This window comes from Saccopteryx leptura, chromosome 13 (genome assembly GCF_036850995.1).
Source record: "Saccopteryx leptura isolate mSacLep1 chromosome 13, mSacLep1_pri_phased_curated, whole genome shotgun sequence".
In the NCBI taxonomy this organism is placed as follows: Eukaryota; Metazoa; Chordata; class Mammalia; order Chiroptera; family Emballonuridae; genus Saccopteryx; species Saccopteryx leptura.
In genome coordinates this window covers 33,080,334-33,102,548 of record NC_089515.1, presented here as the reverse complement: position 1 = coordinate 33,102,548, position 22,215 = coordinate 33,080,334, and the positions used below count along the sequence as shown (strand labels likewise).

The 22,215-nt window shown below is 44.1% G+C and overlaps 1 protein-coding gene across 2 annotated transcripts in view; it reads left to right on the top strand.

Annotated features, from left to right (window-relative positions):
• The window catches only part of PLCE1 (phospholipase C epsilon 1), a 346,840-nt gene that overhangs the window by 167,920 nt on the left and 156,705 nt on the right, over positions 1-22,215 (top strand). For both annotated transcript variants that reach the window (XM_066355286.1, XM_066355285.1), the window contains exon 3: positions 1,310-1,626. In XM_066355286.1, the coding sequence (XP_066211383.1) occupies positions 1,310-1,626 (317 nt within the window). The remainder of the gene's footprint in view (positions 1-1,309; positions 1,627-22,215) is intronic.

Genomic DNA, 22,215 nt, shown 5'->3' with positions numbered 1-22,215 from the left:
TGCAGCCTTCCCTCTTCCGTCTCAATTGCTGTGCCCACACTCACCCTCAGTTCTCTTTACCCTGATGGTTAGCACCGAAGGATGAGGAAGCAAGTGGAATATTTTATCTCCCTACTACTCGGCAGTGTCATAGTGAAGTGGTGAGGGCAGTGATTCTCAAACGTTTTGAAGTTGGGGCGCATTTAAAATCCTACAAATAATTGTAGGCACACTCCATACAAATCTCTGAGAAATATGTTATGACAATTAAGTCAAATATTAAAGAAAAAAATATAAAGTCCAAGTGTGCTTTTATGGTAATTAAACAAAATATGACAAAATTAAATTTATTCTGACATTAGAAAACATTTTTATGTTACAGTTTTTGAGTTATGCTTTTTAGAATTCATAAAAAGAGGGGTTAAAAAATAAAAAAATGACAAAAAAGTTATCTTTTTATATATATATAGATACATTCTTAGTAAGATTTAGTCAATTCGGCAGGTCCTGGCACGAATGTGTTAAGTTTTTTATTCTTGTGTTTATGAGAAACATGAGCCTGATGTGTCCTAGCGATTTCTTCAATGTTTGGGCATATATTTGAAAGTCAAACTCTCATTTCCTTGTCAATACATTGAAGAATTCCTCTCTTTTTACTCTTAATTGTGTTGAGTGCAGAAAACCCCCACCATATATATATCATCCTAACTTTACACCAAACAAAGGAGAGAAGAAACTTGCCTCCAGTCTTTCCTGGGAACATGGGGGTAGTGTAAACAATCCAACACCATAGCTTAGCAGCCTTTTGCAACCTAATCAGGCAAATGAGGCGGGAAGTTGGGCAGACTGTCAGCTTACAGCCAATTCTCCACACCTCTGTCCCCCAAAGATCTAAACTCCAAAAACCCTGTTGGTTTTTTGGTCCCCAACAGGCACATATTTCTCTGGAATACCATAGGGCGCACCAGTGAGCCCTGGTGCACACTTTGAGAACCACTGGGTTAGGGTATGGTGTGCTAGATCAGTTTTGCTTCTGAAAATGGAGAACTATGTCTACCCCTGGCCCAAGAGGCAGGGGAGGGGGCAGGAGGAAACAGGTAGGGCAAATATCAGATCTTTGCTACTTCTATATAATACATCACCACTTTCTCTCCCATGCCAAGAAAGATAGTATAAAGATAGTATAAAGTAACAAGAAAAAGAGTTATAAAACCATTCATCAGAGTCTTTGGTTAAGAAACCTGCAGGATTTTTAATGGCTCTCTAGTGAATATCTGTTGTGAGGGATACCAACCTCGGTGTGACCATGACTCTTGTGGCTTTGTTTTAGAACGTCAACCAGGCCCCTCTGTGGCCAATTCCAGTGCCCTCCCTTCCAGTGCAGCTGGGATCAGCAAGGAACTGATTGATCTTCAGCCCCTCATCCAGTTCCCTGAGGAAGTCGCCAGCATCCTGATGGAGCAGGAACAGAACATTTACCGAAGGGTCTTGCCAGTTGACTATCTTTGCTTCTTGACCCAGAACCTGAGCACTCCAGAATGTCAGAAGTCCCTGCCCCACCTCAAAGCATCCATCTCAGCGTCAATTCTTAACTCCCACAATGGAGAGCACAATGCCTTGGAAGATCTTGTTGTGAGATTTAATGAGGTAAGAAGCCACCTTTTAAGAATTGCTAGTTAAGTGATTTTTGAACAGATTTCTCCTTTTAGGTTTGTCTGTTGATCTCGCACCTCCCTGTCTGTCTTGCCACTTCCATCAAGGCTGCTTTCTTTTCAGGCAGTGAGATAGACAGCACATTGTCGCCCCCTCACTTCACTCTAACCGACCCTGCAGCCTGATAGATGCTGCCTCTACCTCACATCGTTACCAAGACCACGCGCCCTCTCCCTTTGGACTACCAGTCTCCACCTTTCCTCTTGTCACTTGCCAAAATATTCTCCCTGGGCCCATTTTCAAATATCCTCCCCTGGTTCCTCCAGGTGCTTTTAAGACCAGATGTCTCGCCCTGACCGGTTGGCTCAGTGGTAGAGCGTTGGCCTGGCGTGCAGAAGTCCCGGGTTCGATTCCCGGCCAGGGCACACAGGAGAAGCGCCCATCTGCTTCTTCACCCCTCCCCCTCTCCTTCCTCTCTCTCTCTCTTCCCCTCCTGCAGCCAAGGCTCCATTGGAGCAAAGATGGCCCGGGCGCTGGGGATGGCTCCTTGGCCTCTGCCCCAGGCGCTAGAGTGGCTCTGGTCGCGGCAGAGCGATGCCCCAGAGGGGCAGAGCATCGCCCCCTGGTGGGCAGAGCGTTGCCCCTGGTGGGCGTGCCGGGTGGATCCCAGTCGGGCGCATGCGGGAGTCTGTCTGACTGTCTCTCCCCGTTTCTAGCTTCAGAAAAATACAAAACAAAAAAAAATATATATATATATATATATATATATATATATATATATATATATATATATATATATAAGACCAGATGTCTCCGTTTTAATTCGGACAGTATGGTCTGTGGCCACGAGCTCTGTCTAGCCTACCCCCATTCTTCCACTTTCAGGTCTCCTAAGCAAACACTAAACACCAACACCGGGGTCAGGAAAGCGGGGTGTACCTGGGCTTGAGGGACAATGAATCACCCTACTCCTGCTCTCTGCATCCCATCAAGATCCCCAACCACCAAAAAGTCCCCCCAGGGTCTCTGAGGCCTTACCAGAAGTCAGTTCTGAAGAGGACAGCTGTGACCGGAGCCTGGGAACACTTAGGAGGGAGGTGCTGTAAGAGGCCTGGTGGCTCACTGGGAGGAAAAGAGCCAGTGGCTGACATGCTGTGGCCCTGGAGTGAGAACGAGGGACAGGAAGGAGGAGAGGCAGGTCTCCATGCAGGGCTGGGGTCAGGAACGCCGTGCGCTTGGGCTTAAAGAACACTCTTCCTCCGTAGTATGGCCCCACACCCCAGACTTTTCTGTTCTACATTTTCTGTCTTTTGGGCTAAATTTCTTTTTGTTATTTTTTTGTTTTTTTTTTTTTTTGTATTTCTCTGAAGCTGGAAATGGGGAGAGACAGTCAGACAGACTCCCGCATGCGCCCGACCGGGATCCACCTGGCACGCCCACCAGGGGCGATGCTCTGCCCACCAGGGGGCGATGCTCTGCCCCTCTGGGGCATCGCTCTGCCGCGACCAGAGCCACTCTAGCGCCTGGGGCAGAGGCCAAGGAGCCATCCCCAGCACCTGGGCCATCCTTGCTCCAATGGAGCCTTGGCTGCGGGAGGGGAAGAGGGAGACAGAGAGGAAGGAGGGGGAGATGGAGAAGCAGATGGGCGCCTCTCCTATGTGCCCTGGCCGGGAATCGAACCCGGGTCCCCCGCACGCCAGGCCAACGCTCTACCGCTGAGCCAACCGGCCAGGGCCTAAATTTCTTTTTCCTTACATATTAAAACATAAATTTTCATTCCTATACTTGGTGATTGGTTTAACTGCACAAATATAGTAGTTTCCTAGTCAACCACCTAAATGCTAAGAGGATCCTCCCGTTCCAGTTCTGTATATCTCTAATGGATAGAGGATCAACAGCCTTTGTTACTTAAACACTTTCTAATGATAGCAGCTCACTTCTCATTCTCCATAACCTGCTGGTCATGACCCTGGTGATGGATGTAAATGTCAGTGGCCATGGTAAGGGCCAGTGGATGCAGAGAGCGTTAGAGGCTCAGCTCAAACGGTCAGTTCTGTGCCCAGACATACTCCTCAAAGGGAGATCCGTCATTCATAGGACTTGCTGATCTCCAACTAGCACTGCCATTCTAATCAGTTCTGTGTTCTATATATTTGCTCATCACAACAACACTGGGAGACAGATACTGTCATTAGCCCGACCTTATCACTGGGGAAATTGAGGCACAAGGAGATGCAGTTATTTGTCTAAGATCATATAGGTGGTGGGTGACAATTCAAATCTACGTTGTCAGACCCCCAGAGCCTAGGCTTGGAACCACTGTGGTATTCTGCCTCCCACCGGTGTCAAGGCTCATGCTGGGGGGTGGCACCTGATTAAAATGCAGATTCCTCGTCCCACCCCAAGTTGAGCAAGACAGACTCTCTGGGAGTCCGCAAGAGAGCTTGTGAAGCACACTGCCCCAACATTTTTTAAAATCAATCTCCTGACGTCCTTGATTTCCCTTACTGATAAAACTGGATGGGAAATGAAAGTTCCAGTAAACTGAGTGACTTCATATGTGGATTTTACTGTATTTCACGAATTATTTTAAACTTCGGGATCTAGTCATGCTCACGGAACTTAGGACCGTGTCCTTGTCCTTCGTTGTTGTTATTCTTGTTTTAGATTCCACCTGAACTTAAAAGGGATCTGCTCAAACTTATAAAGTTTACTTCTAAATTAATTTTGGAGAAGGAAAACTTGAATTTCTTCCATTTACTACCGTTTCCTGGAGAATCGAAGATGAATCGGTGATTTCACTAGTTCAGAGTTAGTGACGATAGAAACCACAGCTGGGGTGAGGCACGCTTTGGACTGTCTCTGAAAATAGTTTAGTAAGCAACTTCAGAACGTAAACAAGATTTCTGGGAAAACACTTAAACTACTTAAAAGAACAGTCTGTTTTTAAGTATTCTCAAGCATCTATTTTCATACAAATTATGGGTATGCTGATTAAAAATCAATCTTATATAGTCATTACAGGCAGATTTCAAATGACCTACACTGGACAGCACTGGTATGGCTAAATTCTTGTTGTTTGTATACCTTAGGGTAGAAAAGCTGCATTACATGAAAGGAGAAATCTTAAATCAGATTACCTATTAAGAATGGTTTTGCATGATTTGCAAATTAGCAAATTAGCATGATTTGTAAAGAAAAGGAAGGAAAGGAGCTAGCATTTATTTACTAGGTGCTCTGGATTGGATATTTTCACTCTTTTTTTTTTTTCTGAAGTGAGAAGCGGGGAGGCAGAGAGACAGCCTCCCACATGCGCCCGACTGGGATCCACACGGCAAATCCCCTATAGGGCAATGCTCTGCCCATCTGATGCTGTTGCTCTGTTGCTTGGCAAACAAACTACTTTAGTGCCTGAGGCAAGGCCATGGAGCTATCATCAGCGCCTAGGGCCAACTGGCTCCACCCAAGCCATGGCTGCAGGAGGGGAAGAGAGAAATAGAGAGAGAATGGAGAGAGGGAGGGGTGGAGAAGCAGGTGGTCATTTCTTCTGTGTGCCCTGACCAGGATTCAAATCCAGCACATCCACACACCGGGCCAATGTTCTTACCACTGACCCAACTGGCCAGGGCTTATTTTTATATTTTTAATCCCGTTTAATTTTAGGACAGTATTGTAAGGCAGTTGTTATTATCCCTGTCTCACAGATAAAAAAGTGAAAATTAAAAAACAAAATAAATAATCGGAGTTCTGTAGATTATTTATCTGTGGATTATGGTTCTGTGGATTATGGTCTGTAGAATAAAATAAATAATCATGAGTTCATACTGATATGAACAATTAAATAAATATATCAGTGGGAGGAGAGGGTAAGGTACAACTCTTACTAATAAAAGAATTTTAATAAATATTAAAGGAATGAAGGAAATAGGAAATTACCATTAGGGTATCCCAATAGTCAATTTTTACAGGCAAGAACCACTGATGAATGCTAAAATTTTTGCCCAACATTATTATGAGAAACAAGATATTTGCATAGTTTGAAAGTATCTGTTCACAAAATTGTTATTAGTCACAGAAGGAAAAATAGAGTGTGGAGAAACGCAGCAGTGGACACCACCTTAGGTAAGTGCTCAAAGTCACCACGATCAGATAAGACGTGAAGCACTAAGAAAGGCATGACATCATTTCTTTTGTTTTAGCCACAAAAAAAATGTATAACTTAAGTTTAATCATGACTAAAAACCATTGGACAACCTCAAATTGAGGGGCATTTTACTATTGAAAAGTGTCAAGGTGATGAAAGGTTAAGAAAGACTGAGGAATTGTCAAAGACTACAGGAGACAAGGACACATGACAACTAAATGCAGTGTGGGAACCTATTAGGTCCTGAACTAAAAAAGAAAAACAACAACGATATTAATGAGAAAACTGGTGAACTTCTAATAAGGAATGTAGTTTAATTAGTATTAGTGTGTCAGTGTTAATTGATAATGATGCTAATGTTAAGAGAAGCTGGATGAATTGTATATAAGAACTCTGTATTTTTAGCCTGACCTGTGGTGGCACAGTGGATAAAGCGTCGACCTGGAAATGCTGAGGTCGCCGGTTCGAAACCCTGGGCTTGCCTGGTCAAGGCACATATGGGAGTTGATGCTTCCAGCTCCTCCCCACCTTCTCTCTCTTTCTCTCTCCTCTCTCTCTCCCTCTCTCTCTCTCTCTCTCTCTCCCCCTTTCTCTCTCCTCTCTAAAATGAATTTTTAAAAATTTTAAAAAAAAGAACTCTGTATTTTTAAAATTTTTTAATCTAAAAACACGTGAAAATAAAGTTAAAAAATAGTAAAGCTCAGAGAGGTTGAATCACTTGTTCAAGTCACACAGTAATGGAGTATATGCAAGAATCCAGTTGTCTCTCTTCCAAATCTGTTACCGTTTCACCCAACTGCCTTGCCTCTCTATTTGTTAAATTATCATGTGTAAGTCTGTAGTAAAACCAGATTGCTGATTTAGAATTTAGTTAGATTTGAATTTCATTTCCCTCTTCTCTCCCTCTCTACTTTTCTAAATTTTCTATGCATCTGTCCTTTTTCTACCCCTCTTTCTATTCTTATTTTTATCCAATTTTCTATTACCACTCAGGTACTCATTCATTCATTCACTCAAGACATTTACTGAGCACCAGCTATGCTATGTAGCCTTCTCTTTGTTTCAAGAATACTCTTTTCGGCCCTGGCCAGTTGGCTCAGCGGTAGAGCGTCGGCCTGGCGTACGGGGGACCCAGGTTCGATTCCCGGCCAGGGCACATAGGAGAAGCGCCCATTTGCTTCTCCACCCCCCTTTCCTCCTTCCTCTCTGTCTCTCTCTTCCCCTCCCGCAGCCAAGGCTCCATTGGAGCAAAGATGGCCCAGGCGCTGGGGATGGCTCCTTGGCCTCTGCCCCAGGCGCTAGAGTGGCTCTGGTCGTGGCAGAGCGACGCCCCGGAGGGGCAGAGCATCGCCCCCTGGTGGGCAGAGTGTCGCCCCCTGGTGGGCGTGCTGGGTGGATCCCGGTCGGGCGCATGCGGGAGTCTGACTGTCTCTCCCCGTTTCCAGCTTCAGAAAAATACAAAAAAAAAAAGGAATACTCTTTTAAATAAGGAATTAGCAATATATGGTGAACATTTGCATTATTACAAGCCCATACTTTGGTTCTGTCAAACTAGATACACAAATTAAATGTACTTTCTTCAGGAAAGGAAGATACATTTTTTTTTTTTTTTGAAACACTGGAGACTCTGAAAGACAGAAGAGAGCGTGTTAGCTCCATTGCAGACGTGTCAGTCATTAGGGGAGAGACCAGTGCATTTATCCATGCAGGCAGTCATTCAGTTAACATGTTGACAGCACTTCTCAGGAGCAGCACACCGTGGTGGATAAGCACTACGGAAAGTGAGTAACAGTCTGCAGCCGCCAGGAGCTACCAGTCTTAAACTGTAGTCAGGCACAGGCACAAACCACTACCAAAAAAGGCAGCAAGTGCATGCAGTGTGAGTGGCAGAGATGGCGGGAGCCGCAGCGTCCGGCTGGGTGACCGGAGTGCTCTCTGCTCGCTCTGGAGTGTGGGGCTGGGCCTTCAGGCGTGGCTGCGATAGAGGAGAGACGGCAGGGAAGGGAGGACACCCTGGACAAGAAGGCAACAAGTTCTTGTCGTGAGCAAGACTCATGTCTATGGAGTCAGCTTGCTCCTGATTTTCAGTAGAACATGATCAAGAGCTAGAAGTTTCCTGAATTTTAACAACTTCTTACATGATGACTTAACTGCAGTGTGGGGAAAGGGAAGAAAAACCCCTATGCCTTTCGGGCAATGTTGCATAATGTTTATTCTTAAGAAAATATGGTTAAAATGCAATTAGAAGTACAGTCATGAAATATCTGAAAGGGTTTGGCTTACATTAAGAAATTTAAAACTCTTAATATAATAGTATAAGTCGTTTAAAATCTATTCAGATTGTGGTTTGGAAGCACTGCTTGTCCCCATTCCCTCTTCTCCTGCCAGATGTTGAGGCTGGTACTCACCAGAGTACCTTCTGAAGAGGAGGTCATCTTTTTACCCTTGCAAGTACACAGAAGCACATGCAGGGGGTCTGCCCTCAAGCCTCGGCAGTCAAGACCTGTGCCAGGGGCAGGCTCGGTCCTGCTTTGCTTGGTTAGGAGGCAGGCCTTCCTGACCCCTTTTGACCTGGACACCTCTCAGTAGTCATATTTTCGAGCTAACACTCCAGGAAACCAGAGGTCTCTCCTTCCCCTTTCAGATTGAGTCACCTCACTTCCCAGCCACCCGCCCCGTCTCTTGCTTTAACAGTCTCCAGTCACATTGTCATCCCCCCCCCCCCCCATTTTCTTCCTCTCCTCAGCCTCTACCTCTAGCCCACATTCCTTTGGATCTTACTGCTTTTTAACTCCCTTGGAATAAACTGCAGAGCCATTTTTCTTTTCAAGAGGCATTTTTTTTGTAGATAATTTCATCCGAGAGGTCACATACTTTAGCACACGTGGTTGTGAAGAGATGAGAGGCAACTAGAGATTGAAGATCATCCTCACTCCCTCTGCTTTCGCATCTCGTTCTTGTGAAGCTGTGTGGTGACACACGTGGCGGAGGGGTGTGTTCTGGAATCACAGTTCTGAGTCACTACATCTCAAACCTTAAGCCTTCTGGATGTGGCCCCTGCAGCTTCTGTCCTGTTGTTCACCCACTGATGACCTTTGTGGTTGGAACTTGTCATGGTCTGGTCCTCAGGATCTGACAACAGAGTCAATTTTTGGCTCCATAACCACCCACTGCCCACACCACTGACAGACACTCTTTTGTGGAACAGAGAATTGATTTCCTGTCTAAGGACTGGTTTTTGGGTTCAAGAGCCTATTAACAGGTTCGCTTTTTCCTGTGCTCTACAAAGCATTATTTGCTTGTTGAATAGTTCTCAGCAAGACCATATGTCTGGACTTCTCTTTCACACTAGTTGGTCCAAAGGCAGGTCTTGAGCCTGAGATTGAGCCCAGTTATGAGACCCCAGAAGACTCTAGAGGGATTTCACCTGGCTCTTTGTCCTCAGTGACCTTCTTCTAACCCCTTCTGTTTGGTCAACTTAATCAGTCATCAACCTGCTTCTCTAGCCATACAAACATGGGCAACCCAAAGTGACACTCAGTTGTTGCTCGTTCTTTTTATCTGGTAGGTTTACCAGATATCAGTTCAACAGTTTAAAGGCTACTCCCTCTATGAAGAATGCCAAGGTGCAGCTTGACTCCCTGGTAAAGAGTTGTGTGACTGAATAAACCCTCTACTCAGAAAAGGGCTGTTTGAGCCTGTTCCTTTCAGCCAGAATCCCTTATAAAGTATACTTCATAAGTGCTATCCCACTTTGGCACATTCCAGCATCCAAAATCTGTCTGGCCAGAGCCAAGGGAAGACCACCTCAACACAATAAAGAAAAATTGTGACATGTGATAATGGGAAGGAGAGGAGCAGTGACGTCATGTTCAAATGTGTTCCTTCACTTTGCAATATTTTGGAAAAAATATTGTTTTAAATTGGTACATTCAACCATGTTAGAAAACTTTCCTTTCAAGGCTCCCCCCACCACCACCCTTTATGCAGACAGCCAAGGAAAGCATCTGTTCAGGGCTGCTCTACAAACTTTCTTCCTCTTACGTGAAGACTCGTGGGATAAGTTGCTAGTAAAACCCATCAGGGTAAGGGAAATGGCAGCTCACTTTAGAAAACAAAATTTCTCACTGCACGTTCCCGAGGTAACCGAGATCTTGGTCCAGACATTTCTGGACTAAAAAATATAATAGGTAGTCAAACCACAGAGACTGAGCTGTGCAAGGCAGTGTTGTAAGAGCAAAGTGGTTCATAGGGGGCTCATCTGCCCTGGAGCCAACTGACAGCCCATCGTGTTCAGTGGCAATCTGCACGCGCAGGGCTCTGCTCACGCAGAGTCGCGCTGAGAAGCGGCCGGCAGAGATGAGGCGGGCCACGCTCACACTGTCACTCAGGGTGCAGCTCCGGAGCCTGCCTGTCTGGGTTCTCATCCACCATTCCCAGCTGTGTGACCCAGAGCCAACTACCTACACCCTGAGCTTTCAGTGGAGATGATAATAGTACCTACCTCCAATGGTGTCTGTGACTTTTAAGAGAGAGATGACAGGGGTAAAGCCCTCAATGAGGACCCAAGACACAGTAACAGTTCAATGTTGATTTAAAAAAAAACACCCTAAAATAACTGCCATTTTAGAATAATTAATAATAGGTCTCATTTTAAAATATTATTTTCCTCCCCACTTAACAGATGAGAATACTGAGGCTCAGAGAGACTTTGGTTTCAGAGCTAGGATTTGAACCCAGGTGATCTGGCTTTCATAGCCAATATTCTTGGCTTATCTACCTGGAGCTGCAAGAGTTTTTGTCCCCCTGCCCCCAACTTGGTTCTCTTGCTAGGAATAGAACCCTTTTATTTTCATTGCACAGTACAAAATATTATGATTTCAACATGTAGAACAGTGCGACCTCCTTGAACTTAAGCCCACGTGCTCAGTTCCCCGATATTGAAAATGTTACATCTCTTTTGAATTGGGAGATTTTAGTCCCTGAAATGGGGAGGACAGTGGCAATACAAGGTATCTGAGAATATTGTCCCAGGAGTCTATTGTCCCAGAAGGATATTAAGATACGTTGTCATTTCTACAGGCACAAGCAAAAGAAAGATTTATGGTCTTCGACTTTTAAAGTTTCCCTCTTGACTTTGAGGTACTGGATGCCTAAGAATGTAGGATGCCCCCCAAAATTCAAATGTTATTTTATTTCTTTATCTTCCTCTCTTGTGGTCCCTTGACCACACCATCTCTGCTATATTTTTCCTCCTCTCTCTCTATTTCTATTTTGCATGAAACCTCCAAAAGGTATGGCTTTTGACATTCAAAATCTTAAGTCTTCCCTGTACTTCTGGGAAGAGCCGGAGGGAGGGAGGCTGTGCTCAGTTGGGGCTGAGAGACAGTGGAGAAGGGCTGCCGGGCCCCTTGGGAACCAGGATTTCCATGTCCGTGCTCGCGTTTAAACATCTCATGTGATTTTCTTGAAGAGTGATTTTTTTACTGATCAGTTTAATAAGCACAAGGACTTTAAAATATCAGAATATTTTAAATATATACAGATGCTACCTGACCAGGTGGTGGCGCAGTGGATAGAGCATCAGACTGGGACTCAGGTTTGAAACTCCAAGGTCGCTGGCTTAAGCGTGGGCTCACCAGCTTGAGTGCGGGGTTGCTGGCTTGAGTGTGGGATCACAGACATGACCCCAGGGTCGCTGGCTGGAGCCCAGAGGTAACTGGCTTGAAGCCCAAGGTTGCTGGCTTGACCAAGGGGTCACTCACTCTGCTATAGTCCCCCCACCCCTGGTCAAGGCACATATGAGAAAGCAATCAATGAACAACTAAAGAGGTGCAACAAAGAATTGATGCTTCTCATCTCTCTTCCTTCCTGTCTGTCTGACCCTCTCTGTCTCTCTGTCTCTGTCACACACAAAACACACACCACACACACACACACACACACACCCTTGGAGCCCGTTCCCAGGAATGTCTAGCTCAGAGGATACATGGTGGGCCCAGGGATCTGTATTTTTTTTTTACAGAGAGAGAGTTAGAGAGAGGGATAGACAGGGATAGGCAGATAGGAACGGAGAGAGATGAGAAGCATCAATCATCAGTTTTTTGTTGCAAGACTTTAGTTGTTCATTGATTGCTTTCTCATATGTGCCTTGACTGTGGGCCTTCAGTAGACTGAGTAACCCCTTGCTTGAGCCAGCGACCTTGGGTCCAAGCTGGTGAGCTTTTGCTCAAACCAGATGAACCCGCGCTCAAGCTGGCGACCTCGGGGTCTCGAACCTGAGTCCTTTGCATCCCAGTCCGATGCTCTATCCACTGTGCCACCGCCTGGTCAGGCAGGGATCTGTATTTTTACAAGGTCCACAAGCTCATTCTGATACCAGTAGTGGTTGAGAATCACGGCTCTAGACTGTCAAAGCCACACTAGTATTCAAACTGAAAAAGAAAGCTGTATCCAATGGGTCATCCATTAGTACAGACAGTGGAGAACTGGCCAAGGTAAATTTAAATAAATGTGGTGCCTTGCTTGCTTGCTTTCTCTTTCCCTTTCCTTCTTTCCTTCCTTCCTTTTCTCTTTCTGTATTTTTTAAAAAACTAACTGTTCCTCGTGCTACAATGGAACACTTGGGTTTTTTTGTTTTGTTTTGTTTTTTTTATAAATAAATTTTTATTTTAATGGGGTGACATCAATAAATCAGGGTGCATATATTCAAAGAAAACATTTCCAGGTTATCTTGTCATTTAGTTCTGTTGCATACCCATCACCCAAAGAGAGATCGTCCTCCATCACCCTCTATCCAGTTCTCTCTGTACCCCTCCCCCTCCCCCTCCCCCTTTCCCCCCTCCCCTCCCCCCACCCCCCGTAACCACCCCACGCCTGTCCATGTGTCTTAGTCTCATTTTTATGTCCCACCAATGTATGGAATCCTGCAGTTCTTGTTTTTTTCTGATTCACTTGTTACACTCCGCATAATGTTATCAAGATTCCACCATTCTACTGTAAGTGATCCGATGTCATCATTTCTTCTAGCTGAATAGTATACCCTGGTGTATATGTGCCCCATCTTCTTTATCCAGTCTTCTGGTTTTTTTTACCGTGATTAAAAGCCTTTAAGCAAACTCTTGGCCAATTCAGCAAGAATCCATAAAAGAGTAGTGTCTTTAACATGTTCACCAAGTCCAAGTTGGCCCCATCACCATGCCAAATTCCTGAAAAATGCAACCCAACCACAGTTCAGTCTGTTAGGAGCTGTCACAGGGAGCAGGAGTCCAGGAAAAGTTCGCATCCAGGAAAAATCCTCATGGCACTGGAATTGTTGTCACCATTCTATACTTTGCAGCTCATGTCCAAGTCCCAATGACCGCTGCTTCTAGCTGGTAATGATTCAGGTAGACTGGAATGGAACACTTGGTTTTAAAATCTGAAATATCCAAACTATTTTATTACTATGACAGGATATTTTTATTCTCTTAGCCTTTTTGAAGTTCACATGATGTGCTAGGATTTATCCAACCCAGAAAGAAATCTGCCAAAGCCTTTGGCCTATTGGTGGCCTGTTTTGTTCTGTTTAAGGCAGGCATCGAGTTAGCACTTCAGTCTCGGGACTAGTAGAAGTTAGAATGAATTCAATAGAAACTGGCAAATGGACAAATAAGAATTTTGAGATAATTAAGAAGTGTTATTATTATTAAAAATAGTAAACATGACTCAGAGAAACAGTCTAGTAGCTCCTCAAAGTCATTCTTTGCTATCAAATATGTCATTTAAATGACACTGAACACTGTGGGAAAGATTAGGTATGCCTTAGTCAGCGACTGAGATTTTGAGCCTCTCTCCAGGACTGCTATAACTGACCCTATTAGGATGTTTAATTTGACTCTTTGAAAAACCACTCTTAGACATCTTCGTGTACACATAGGAACCAAGGAGGAAAGTATTTATGGTTTGCCAAGAATCTACATTTGCCCAAGAGATTCAAACATTCATAAATCCAGATGCCTTCTCAATACCTCTCCTTGGCTTATTTTCATTCAACAAGATTTTATTGAGTACCAACTTATATACTAGATGTTGTTTTGTGCACTGGGGATGCAGCACAGAACAAGACAGAGCCCCTGCCCTCATTCTAACAGTGAGGCTTACATTCTAATGTCTAAAAGGCATCTTAAATATGCCCCGAATAGAAGTATTAACTTCTCCCTCCCCCCGGTTGCATACCACCCAATATCTCTCTGCCTACCTACACTTTCCTCCCATCTCAGCATCTACCCTGGTGCTCAGGCTAACAATCTAGGAGTCATCTTTGACGTACTCCCTTTTCTTAAACTCCAGCACCCAAACCACCAGCAAGTCCCATTTGCTTTACTTACAAACTACATTCTGAAGGAGACCACTCCTTAGCGTTTCACCTGCTACCGCTTTGGCGGCCGCCACCATTGCACCACCTCCAGTACTGCTTTCATGCTTGCATACCCTATAATCCATTATCCTCCCGGAAGCCAGAGTGATCTTCTATAAACAGAAAGTAATCAAGTCACTCTCCCTGCTGAAAATCCCCCAATGGCTTCTCTTTGCATTTGGAATAAAATCTAAAACACCAAAACCTTGCAGGATTTGGCCCCAGTCCATTTCTCCAACCTACCTCTATGCCACCCACGCCTCTCTCCTGCTTTGTTCCGGCCACACTGAGCTCTATACCGTTCCCGAACTTGCCTAGCTAGATTTTCCCATATGGCCTTTGCACTTGGCTATCTCCTCTGCCTAAGACCTTCTTCCCCGTTCATACCACAGCTGCTGTCTTCTCTTGGTCATGTCTCAAGTCATAAGTCAGGGAAGTGTTTGCCTTGTTTACTTTTTACATTTACCCATTTACTTGTTTGCTTTTTTCCTCAGAAACTTAACTTGTTCATTTCTATATGTCTGGTTCTTTGCAAAGTGCCAGCTAAATAGCAGATGCTCAGTAAATAAGTACTTAATGAATGACTAATGCTAGTTGGTGTTAAGAATTGTTCACTGAAATAGACACTGTTAGAAATGCAAAGAGCCTGACCTGTGGTGGCGCAGTGGATAAAGCGTCGACCTGGAAATGCTGAGGTCGCCGGTTCAAAACCCTGGGCTTGCCTGGTCAAGGCACATATGGGAGTTGATGCTTTCCAGCTCCTCCCCCCTGTCTCTCTCTGTCTCTCCTCTCTCTCTCTCTCTGTCTCTCCCTCTCCTCTCTAAAAAAAAAAAAAAAGAAATGCAAAGAAAAGCATGGTCCTTTGTTCGAGAAATTCACAATGTAGTACAAGGCATATGAAACATAAAATACTGAATAAACATATACATAACAAAGGCAATGCAAAGCATTAATGAACAAGTGGAGATCGTTGTTAGAGAAGTGCCATGGGTTCGTGGACAGAGTATGATCCTGTGGTTTAATCTAGATTTGAGTCCAGTTTCTGCCACCTCCCCGCTATGAGGCTCTGGGCAAGTAATGATATAAACTGCTTTCAGCTTCCTAGTTCTCACCTGAAAGTGGGATAATTTGTCAATTTCACATGGTTATTGGGACAGGTAAGCAAGATAATGTGTAAAATGACCCATCACAAGATAAAGTATTCAATAAATGGTAACTAGTGTGACCACGTCAGATGAGAGACAAAGACTGGCCGTGCCCGGAGAGTGGAGGAGAGAGCACCCAGGCACGTCGCCCTGGAGGATGGCCAAAGGCTTCAGAACGCTGGACGTTCAAAGGGCTTTTGCCAGATGCAGTAATGAACTTTATCATTGCTAAGGTTCCAGATACTACGTTATGTACTCCTGCCTGTAACGTGCTGTTGAGTTAGCTCCACGTCCTGGCGACCCTACGAAAGAGGGCTGTCCACAGTGCCCTGTCCTCAGTAGCCCTGTTCAGCTCCTGTGGACTCATACCTTTGTCTTATTTTATGGAGGCAATTTATTACATATTTGGTCTTCCTTTTTTTCTTGCTGCCTTCTGGTTTTCCCAGCATTATAGTCTTTTCCAAAGAACCCTGCCTTCTCACAATGTGCCCAACCTAGGACAGCTTCTGTTTTGTCCTTTTTGCCTCCAGTGGTTTCAGGACCTGCTTGTCCATCTTTCTGGTGGTCCAGAGTATTTGTAGAGCTCCTACTCCCATCCATCATCCACCAAACGTAAGACTCCCCCCCTTGCAGATTCTCACACAGGTTATGCTAAAAACTTTCAATGAGCCTATCATGTTTATGAGCTCCCAGGGAAATAACAGAGATTGTGTGTTGCTTTGGTTTGGTTCTCTTGAGGCTGGATATTCCCCATAGCATCAAAACTTACATCATTTTTCAATATTCTTCTTAAAACTGAGGCTGCCACCCTAGTCTGATGGCTCAGTTGGTTAGAGCATTGTCCCAAAGTACAGAGATTGCTGGTTTGATCCCTGGTGAGGGCACATACAAGAACAGAGCAGCGATGTTCTTGTCTCACTTTCTCTCTCTCTCTCTTCCTCTCTCTCTCCCTTCCTCTCTGTCTAAAATCAATTTAAAAAATTAAAAAAAATTTTTTGTGGCTGCCTAATCTATTCTGAGATGCCTCCTTCTTACAATTAGATAATTCTCCTGCTCTTAATACCTGCTAATTTTATTGTTTTCTTCCATCAGCAGTGTCTAATTATAGCCCATTTAAAGGCCAGCTAAAACCCCTAGACAAATGGCTGTCAAGCTCATCTTTTCTCTGTGCATGGGTTACTTTATTATTTTCTCATATGGATGTAATATTTTATATCTAAGTCCACTAAATTTTATCTTTTTGAACATTCAAGCCTATCAAAATAATTTTAAATCTTAATTCAGTTATGTATTGAATTAGCTAACACTCCTGGGTTTTTTTTAATATTCAGGTTTGGTAAATGTGTCTCATGTATATTTATTCAAATTGTTGAAAAAAATATCAAACCAAACAGGAACTAATAGAATGCCTTATGGCACATCACTAGGTACCGCTCATTAGGTTGGCATTGAACCTTCAGTCCTTCTTTGCTAAGTGTTTTTAAGCTAGATGTGCTTTTCCTCAACTCTCCAATCATCCAGCAGATGCTTCTCAGATCTGTCTGGCTACAGCTTGAGATGCTCTGTGGAATAACTTCCTTAAACTAGGACACATTCTCAATATTCAAGTCAAATCATCCTCTCAGAGGAAAAGAAAAAAAATAAGTTAATTCAACAGCTGCTTGAGGATATCTCATTTTTCTTCCATTTATTTAGATGATGATGGTAGAGAAATTAATAATGTAGATACTATTAATTCTGTGCCTTGTGCTGGGGACTGTGCCAGATGCTTTATATACCCAACCACAAACCCTCAATTTAGCTTTCACAAAACTCAGAAAGCATTGCTTTATTTTACAAATACGAAAATTGAGGTTCAGAAAGGCTACAGAATTTGCCCAATATAACTTGGCTAGAAAGTGGCTAAACCAAGATGAAACTTAGGCTCTGGTGAGCCCCAAAGCCCCAGCCTCTTCATTATGTTGCTGTACATATAGTATTCTGCATCCATTTGCACAATAAACAGTTATACCATGGGGGAAATACCATGAATGAAGAAACAGAGGCATAACATGCTGTTTTGAGGGGTTTAGGGGATAAATGAGTAACACCAGAGCAGCATTTCCCACAGTGAGCTGTAAGGGAGGTCAGTGTGCATTCTGTGGGGAAAATAGTGTCCCCTAGTCTAACACATATGCCACATGATGGGCAAACAATTATAACTAAGGGGGTTTTTTCACTGCAGAATTTCCCAGGTCATTTATTGTGCTAGTGTACATTGAGACACTCTCAGAATGCCGCCTTTCACAAACATACTTGAGTACCGAGTGCCTGTAGGCCTGGTATCTCTTACGGAGCCTGCTTTGGGAAACTGCCCTGTATAGGAGATAGATGGATCTGTCCTAGAGGGGAGAGGACAGGGTGGGGGGGCCTTGATGCCCGAGGCTCCTCAAGAGCTGGGGAAGGAGCAGGGAAGGAAGGAAGGATTCCGTTCTAGGTCAAATCAGGACAGATGGGGAAGGTGAGGTCTAGGTCCCTCCAGCCCTGGCATGTGGGGTCAGAGCCATATGGATTTACAAGGTGAGACCTTAATTTCATCATCCGTATTCCACAAGCCTCATACAAACACAAGTTTCATTCCTTCATCATGACACCTCATACTTTAAAAACTATACAGACGCTAAAATTGTGTATAAACTATTAGGGTGAAAACATACAGGGCTGGCCCTAGACAAACAAATGCAGCTAAGAAATTTGTTGGCGTTGTCAGCCCACACGCCATGTCGTCTGGTCTCTGTCCCCCTCCCTCTTCCCTAGGAACCCACGGCCTCCCTGTCGCTCAGGACCCTTCAGCCGCTCCAAGTCATGTTACAGTTGCCTTATCTTATGGTTATGAGTTCTTTTTCTAATTTGTAAAATGTTCTCTTCAGTGAAAAGTAATATCATCATATATAATTTGTGGCAGTTCTTTATTTGGATTAATTAAATATGTAAATGCAAAAAATCCTTTCTAGAAGTAGAAAATGTAAAAATCTGTGTATTTTATAGTCCTTCGATCTAGTACTTTGTAAGAAGCTCTCTATTTATATATAAAATATGATTTCTTAATCTTTAGGTAAATCTTGGAGGAAATTTTTAAGATATTCTTAAAACTCTTATCAAATCATATGCACATTAATACCGCGCCTTTACACTTCTTACGCATTACCTTGATTGACCCTCGGAGGGCCACCCTGACTTGGGATCTGGGCTTTAATCCGTCCTCCTGACTGTAAGTCCAGGGCTGCTCACCCTTCGTCACCTCCGCCTTTCACTCCTGCTGCGTGTCTGGCACTCAGATAGGCACTCCTCGAGTAGCTTTTCCTAGAAATTGTGCTGCGGAACCCTGGTTTCTCAACCTGCTCTAGAAGAGAAAGGAAAAAAAAAAAAAGATTCACGGTTCCGTCCCTTCCAGAAGCATCTTGTCAGCTCCCTTCCCCTTGCGTGCTGACTCTTCCGTCCGTATTAGCATATGGAAGCCTGGAGAAGTCCAGCAAGAAGAACGTGCAGGCCTCACCAGCCTTGCTCACATCTTTCACTCACCTGCATCTTTCTTTTCCTGCTCTTTCTCTGGTTTGCAGAACACACTACTCTCTTGAAATGACTGAAGACAAAAAATATGCAGGAACCGAAAGTACACATGTGAAACATATTCATATATTCCCGCCTTTCTCCTCTGCTCCCCTAGAATGAGGGCTTCAGGTCAGTTCGGGCCGGACGGTTTCAAGATGGGTCAGATGAATGAATGGCAAAGTGGCAGGTGGCAGGGAGGGTCTTTCAAGTGAGAGACCCAGCTTGATCCAACGTATGCTGGGCAGAATCCTACAGGACAGATGTAGGAAGACCCCTCAGGAAAGAGTTGCAGTAAATAACAGGAGATGACAAGGAATCTGGTGAGAATAAAAGGGGGAAATGGCTCCCAATTGTTTAGAAAAAGAGTTTTGGTAGGTATAGTGCAGTGACTGATTGGATGGGGAGGTTGAAAACTAAACTTCAAGACTGACTTCGGGCCTTCCAGGCAGGGCTTGTGGAATAATACACGGAGTACCTGTGGCAACATCTGAGCAACTCCGAAGACCACCAGTGTGGTCAAGAGCACATGTTCTCATTCATACATGAGCACGTGGTTTGTCTCAGGATTCAAATCCTGACCCAGTTACATAGTAGCTCAGTGGATTTGACCACATCGCTTTACCTCTCTGAGCCTATTTCCCCAACTATAAAAGGGGGTAAGTGTCGTTTCTTCATGTGTTGTTGTAAAGCTTAGTGAGACAGTGAATCTTTAGCTTAGGATAGTGCCTAACACAATGTAGGTGCTCAATAAGCGTTGTTACTTCTATTATTACCACTATTATTATCATCATTTTGTGAGGAGATATTTACTTTGGGACACGTAGGTTTCAGGGTGAGAATAAAGTAAGATCTTTCTTTAAGTGGGTGCCTTCTAGGCAGCGGCAGGAGCCTGGAGCTCATGTACTAGATCAAGGCTACAGCTACAACCTGGCAGTAGTCCCTATAAAAGGGACAGCTGAGCCATGAGATTTAATCTGTTTCCTATGGCATCAAGTGTGGGAGGCTCCCAGGATCAAGCTTTGGTGACACCATTGTCAGAGAAGATAAAAGGGTCAAGTCAGAAGAATGCGGACATCACAAAAGAATCAGGCAGTGTGGGGTGATAAAAACCAGGGAAAAGAGTTTCCAAGATGAGCACTTCTTTTGAACCAGAGAAGTTGAGGAGGGCACACTGGGGAGTCCAGCACAGGGAACAGATGGCCGAATGACGTAGCATTACTCACCTCTCCCCTAAACTGGGCACAACTGGAGGGTTGTCTTCTGAGGCCAAACTTGCCGAAGGATTTCTACAGACTGAAGCAGAGAGGACACTGAAAAACATGTTGTACAATCAATATTTGAAGAAACTTGGACTGAGGCCCTGGCCGGTTGGCTCAGTGGTAGAGCTTCGGCACACAGGAGAAGCGCCCATCTGCTTCTCCACCCCTCCCCCTCTCCTTCCTCTCTGTCTCTCTTCCCCTCCTGCAGCCAAAGCTCCATTGGAGCAAAGTTGGCCTGGGCGCTGAGGATGGCTCTGTGGCCTCTGCCTCAGGCACTAGAATGGCTCTGGTTGCAACAGAGCGACGCCCCAGATGGGCAGAGCAGCGCCCCCTGTTGGGCATGCCGGGTGGATCCTGGTTGGGCGCATGCAGGAGTCTGTCTGACTGCCTCCCCGTTTCCAACTTCAGAAAAATACAAAAACAAACAAACAAAAAAACCCAGAAACTTGAACTGTTTTGCCACGGTGGTCAGATAGGTACATTTCAGGACCTGAAGGGTTGCCACGAAGCTCAACTTGAGTTATTCTTTTTGTGTTTAGCAGCAGAACTAGGTCCAGCCATTTCGTTTCAGCCTTAAAACAGTATGTTCCTGAGGTAGTGAGCTTCTTATAACTGGAGAAATCTCACAGAGAGCCTGGCTGACTGGCTGCGAAGCTGGGAAGGAACTTCTGGTGGGTGGGGAGGTTTACTTAGACAAGCTATGATCTATGAGGTCGAATCCATCCCACTATTTATTTTAGCTTCTGAGCTAAGAATGGTTTTTACATTTCTTAATGATTTTTTAAAGTCAAAAGGAGAACAATATTTCATGTTAGGTGAAAATATATAAAATTCAAATTTCAGTGTCAATAAATAAATTTCTTTTGGAACACAGACATGCATTCGTTGATGTACTGTCTGTGGCTGCTTTCACGCTACAGTGGCGAGGCCGACCAGTTACAACAAAAATTAAATGGCTCACAGAGCCTGAAATATTTATCATCTGGCCATTTACAGAAAAAGTTTGCCAAAAAGTTTGAGATCATCTAGTGGCCTTTTTTCAACTGGGAGATTCTGTGAGGGAGAAAAGTGTTTGCCTTAGATTTGGATGGGAGGTCAAATGTCACTTGGAGACCAACCACCGTTGCAATGGCCTGTAGGGACGGAAAACCAGGGTGCAGAGGTGAGAAAATGTAGATAGTGGACTGGGAACACCTGTGTAAGAAGTCTGACCGAAGACGGGTGAAAACTTGGATGGTGGCTCAGCATGGTACAGGAAGGTATTTTGGCGTGGAGAGGAAGACACATTTATATGTTCGTGTCAGAAGAGCCACGTAAAACCTTTTCCTGTGCTTGATCAACCCAATGATATTCTTTGTATCTGCTTTATTTTATGGCACAGTTAAATATATCTGTTGTCATATCTCTCAACAAGAGGGGATTTTCTAAATGTTCTTGTTTATAAATGTGCAGAAAACTTTTGCAGAGAGTCATGCTTTTGTTGGCCAAAGAAAGTGAACACTTGCTGATTTTCTGGCTATCCTAACAAAAATACTGAAGTGTATTTATACTCTGGGGGCCAAAATGAATCTCAAAATGACAGTGCTCAGATACATAATCAGCCCAGCTTTCCTCTTGTGCCTCCACTGGCTTTAACAACTTTGTCAAATCCCTTCCTCTGAAATCCACTTCAGCAAGTGAGTTGAAATTCATTCTCTCGATTGCCTGTAAACACAAGGCAGGCTTTCCTGCTAGGCTCTCAAAAGCTTGGTCCCCAACCAATGGATGAGATAAGCAGGCTAAATCCACAAAAAGTGTAGTATGAAACTGTCTTTTTTAGAAAGCAAAATTTTTATTGCTTCTTACAGTGTGCTTTTCTTATTAATGTCTCATAATCATCTCAAACATGTTTATTCACACTGCTTTGAAGCATATTGGTAGTCCAGTAGAATTTCAAGCCAAACACAGAAACTTTGTTACTCTTCTTATTCCAAACAAGACAAGATGCTTATTATGAATATGTATTTCATATTTTATATAAGTAACAGTATCTGTGCCAATGAGGGA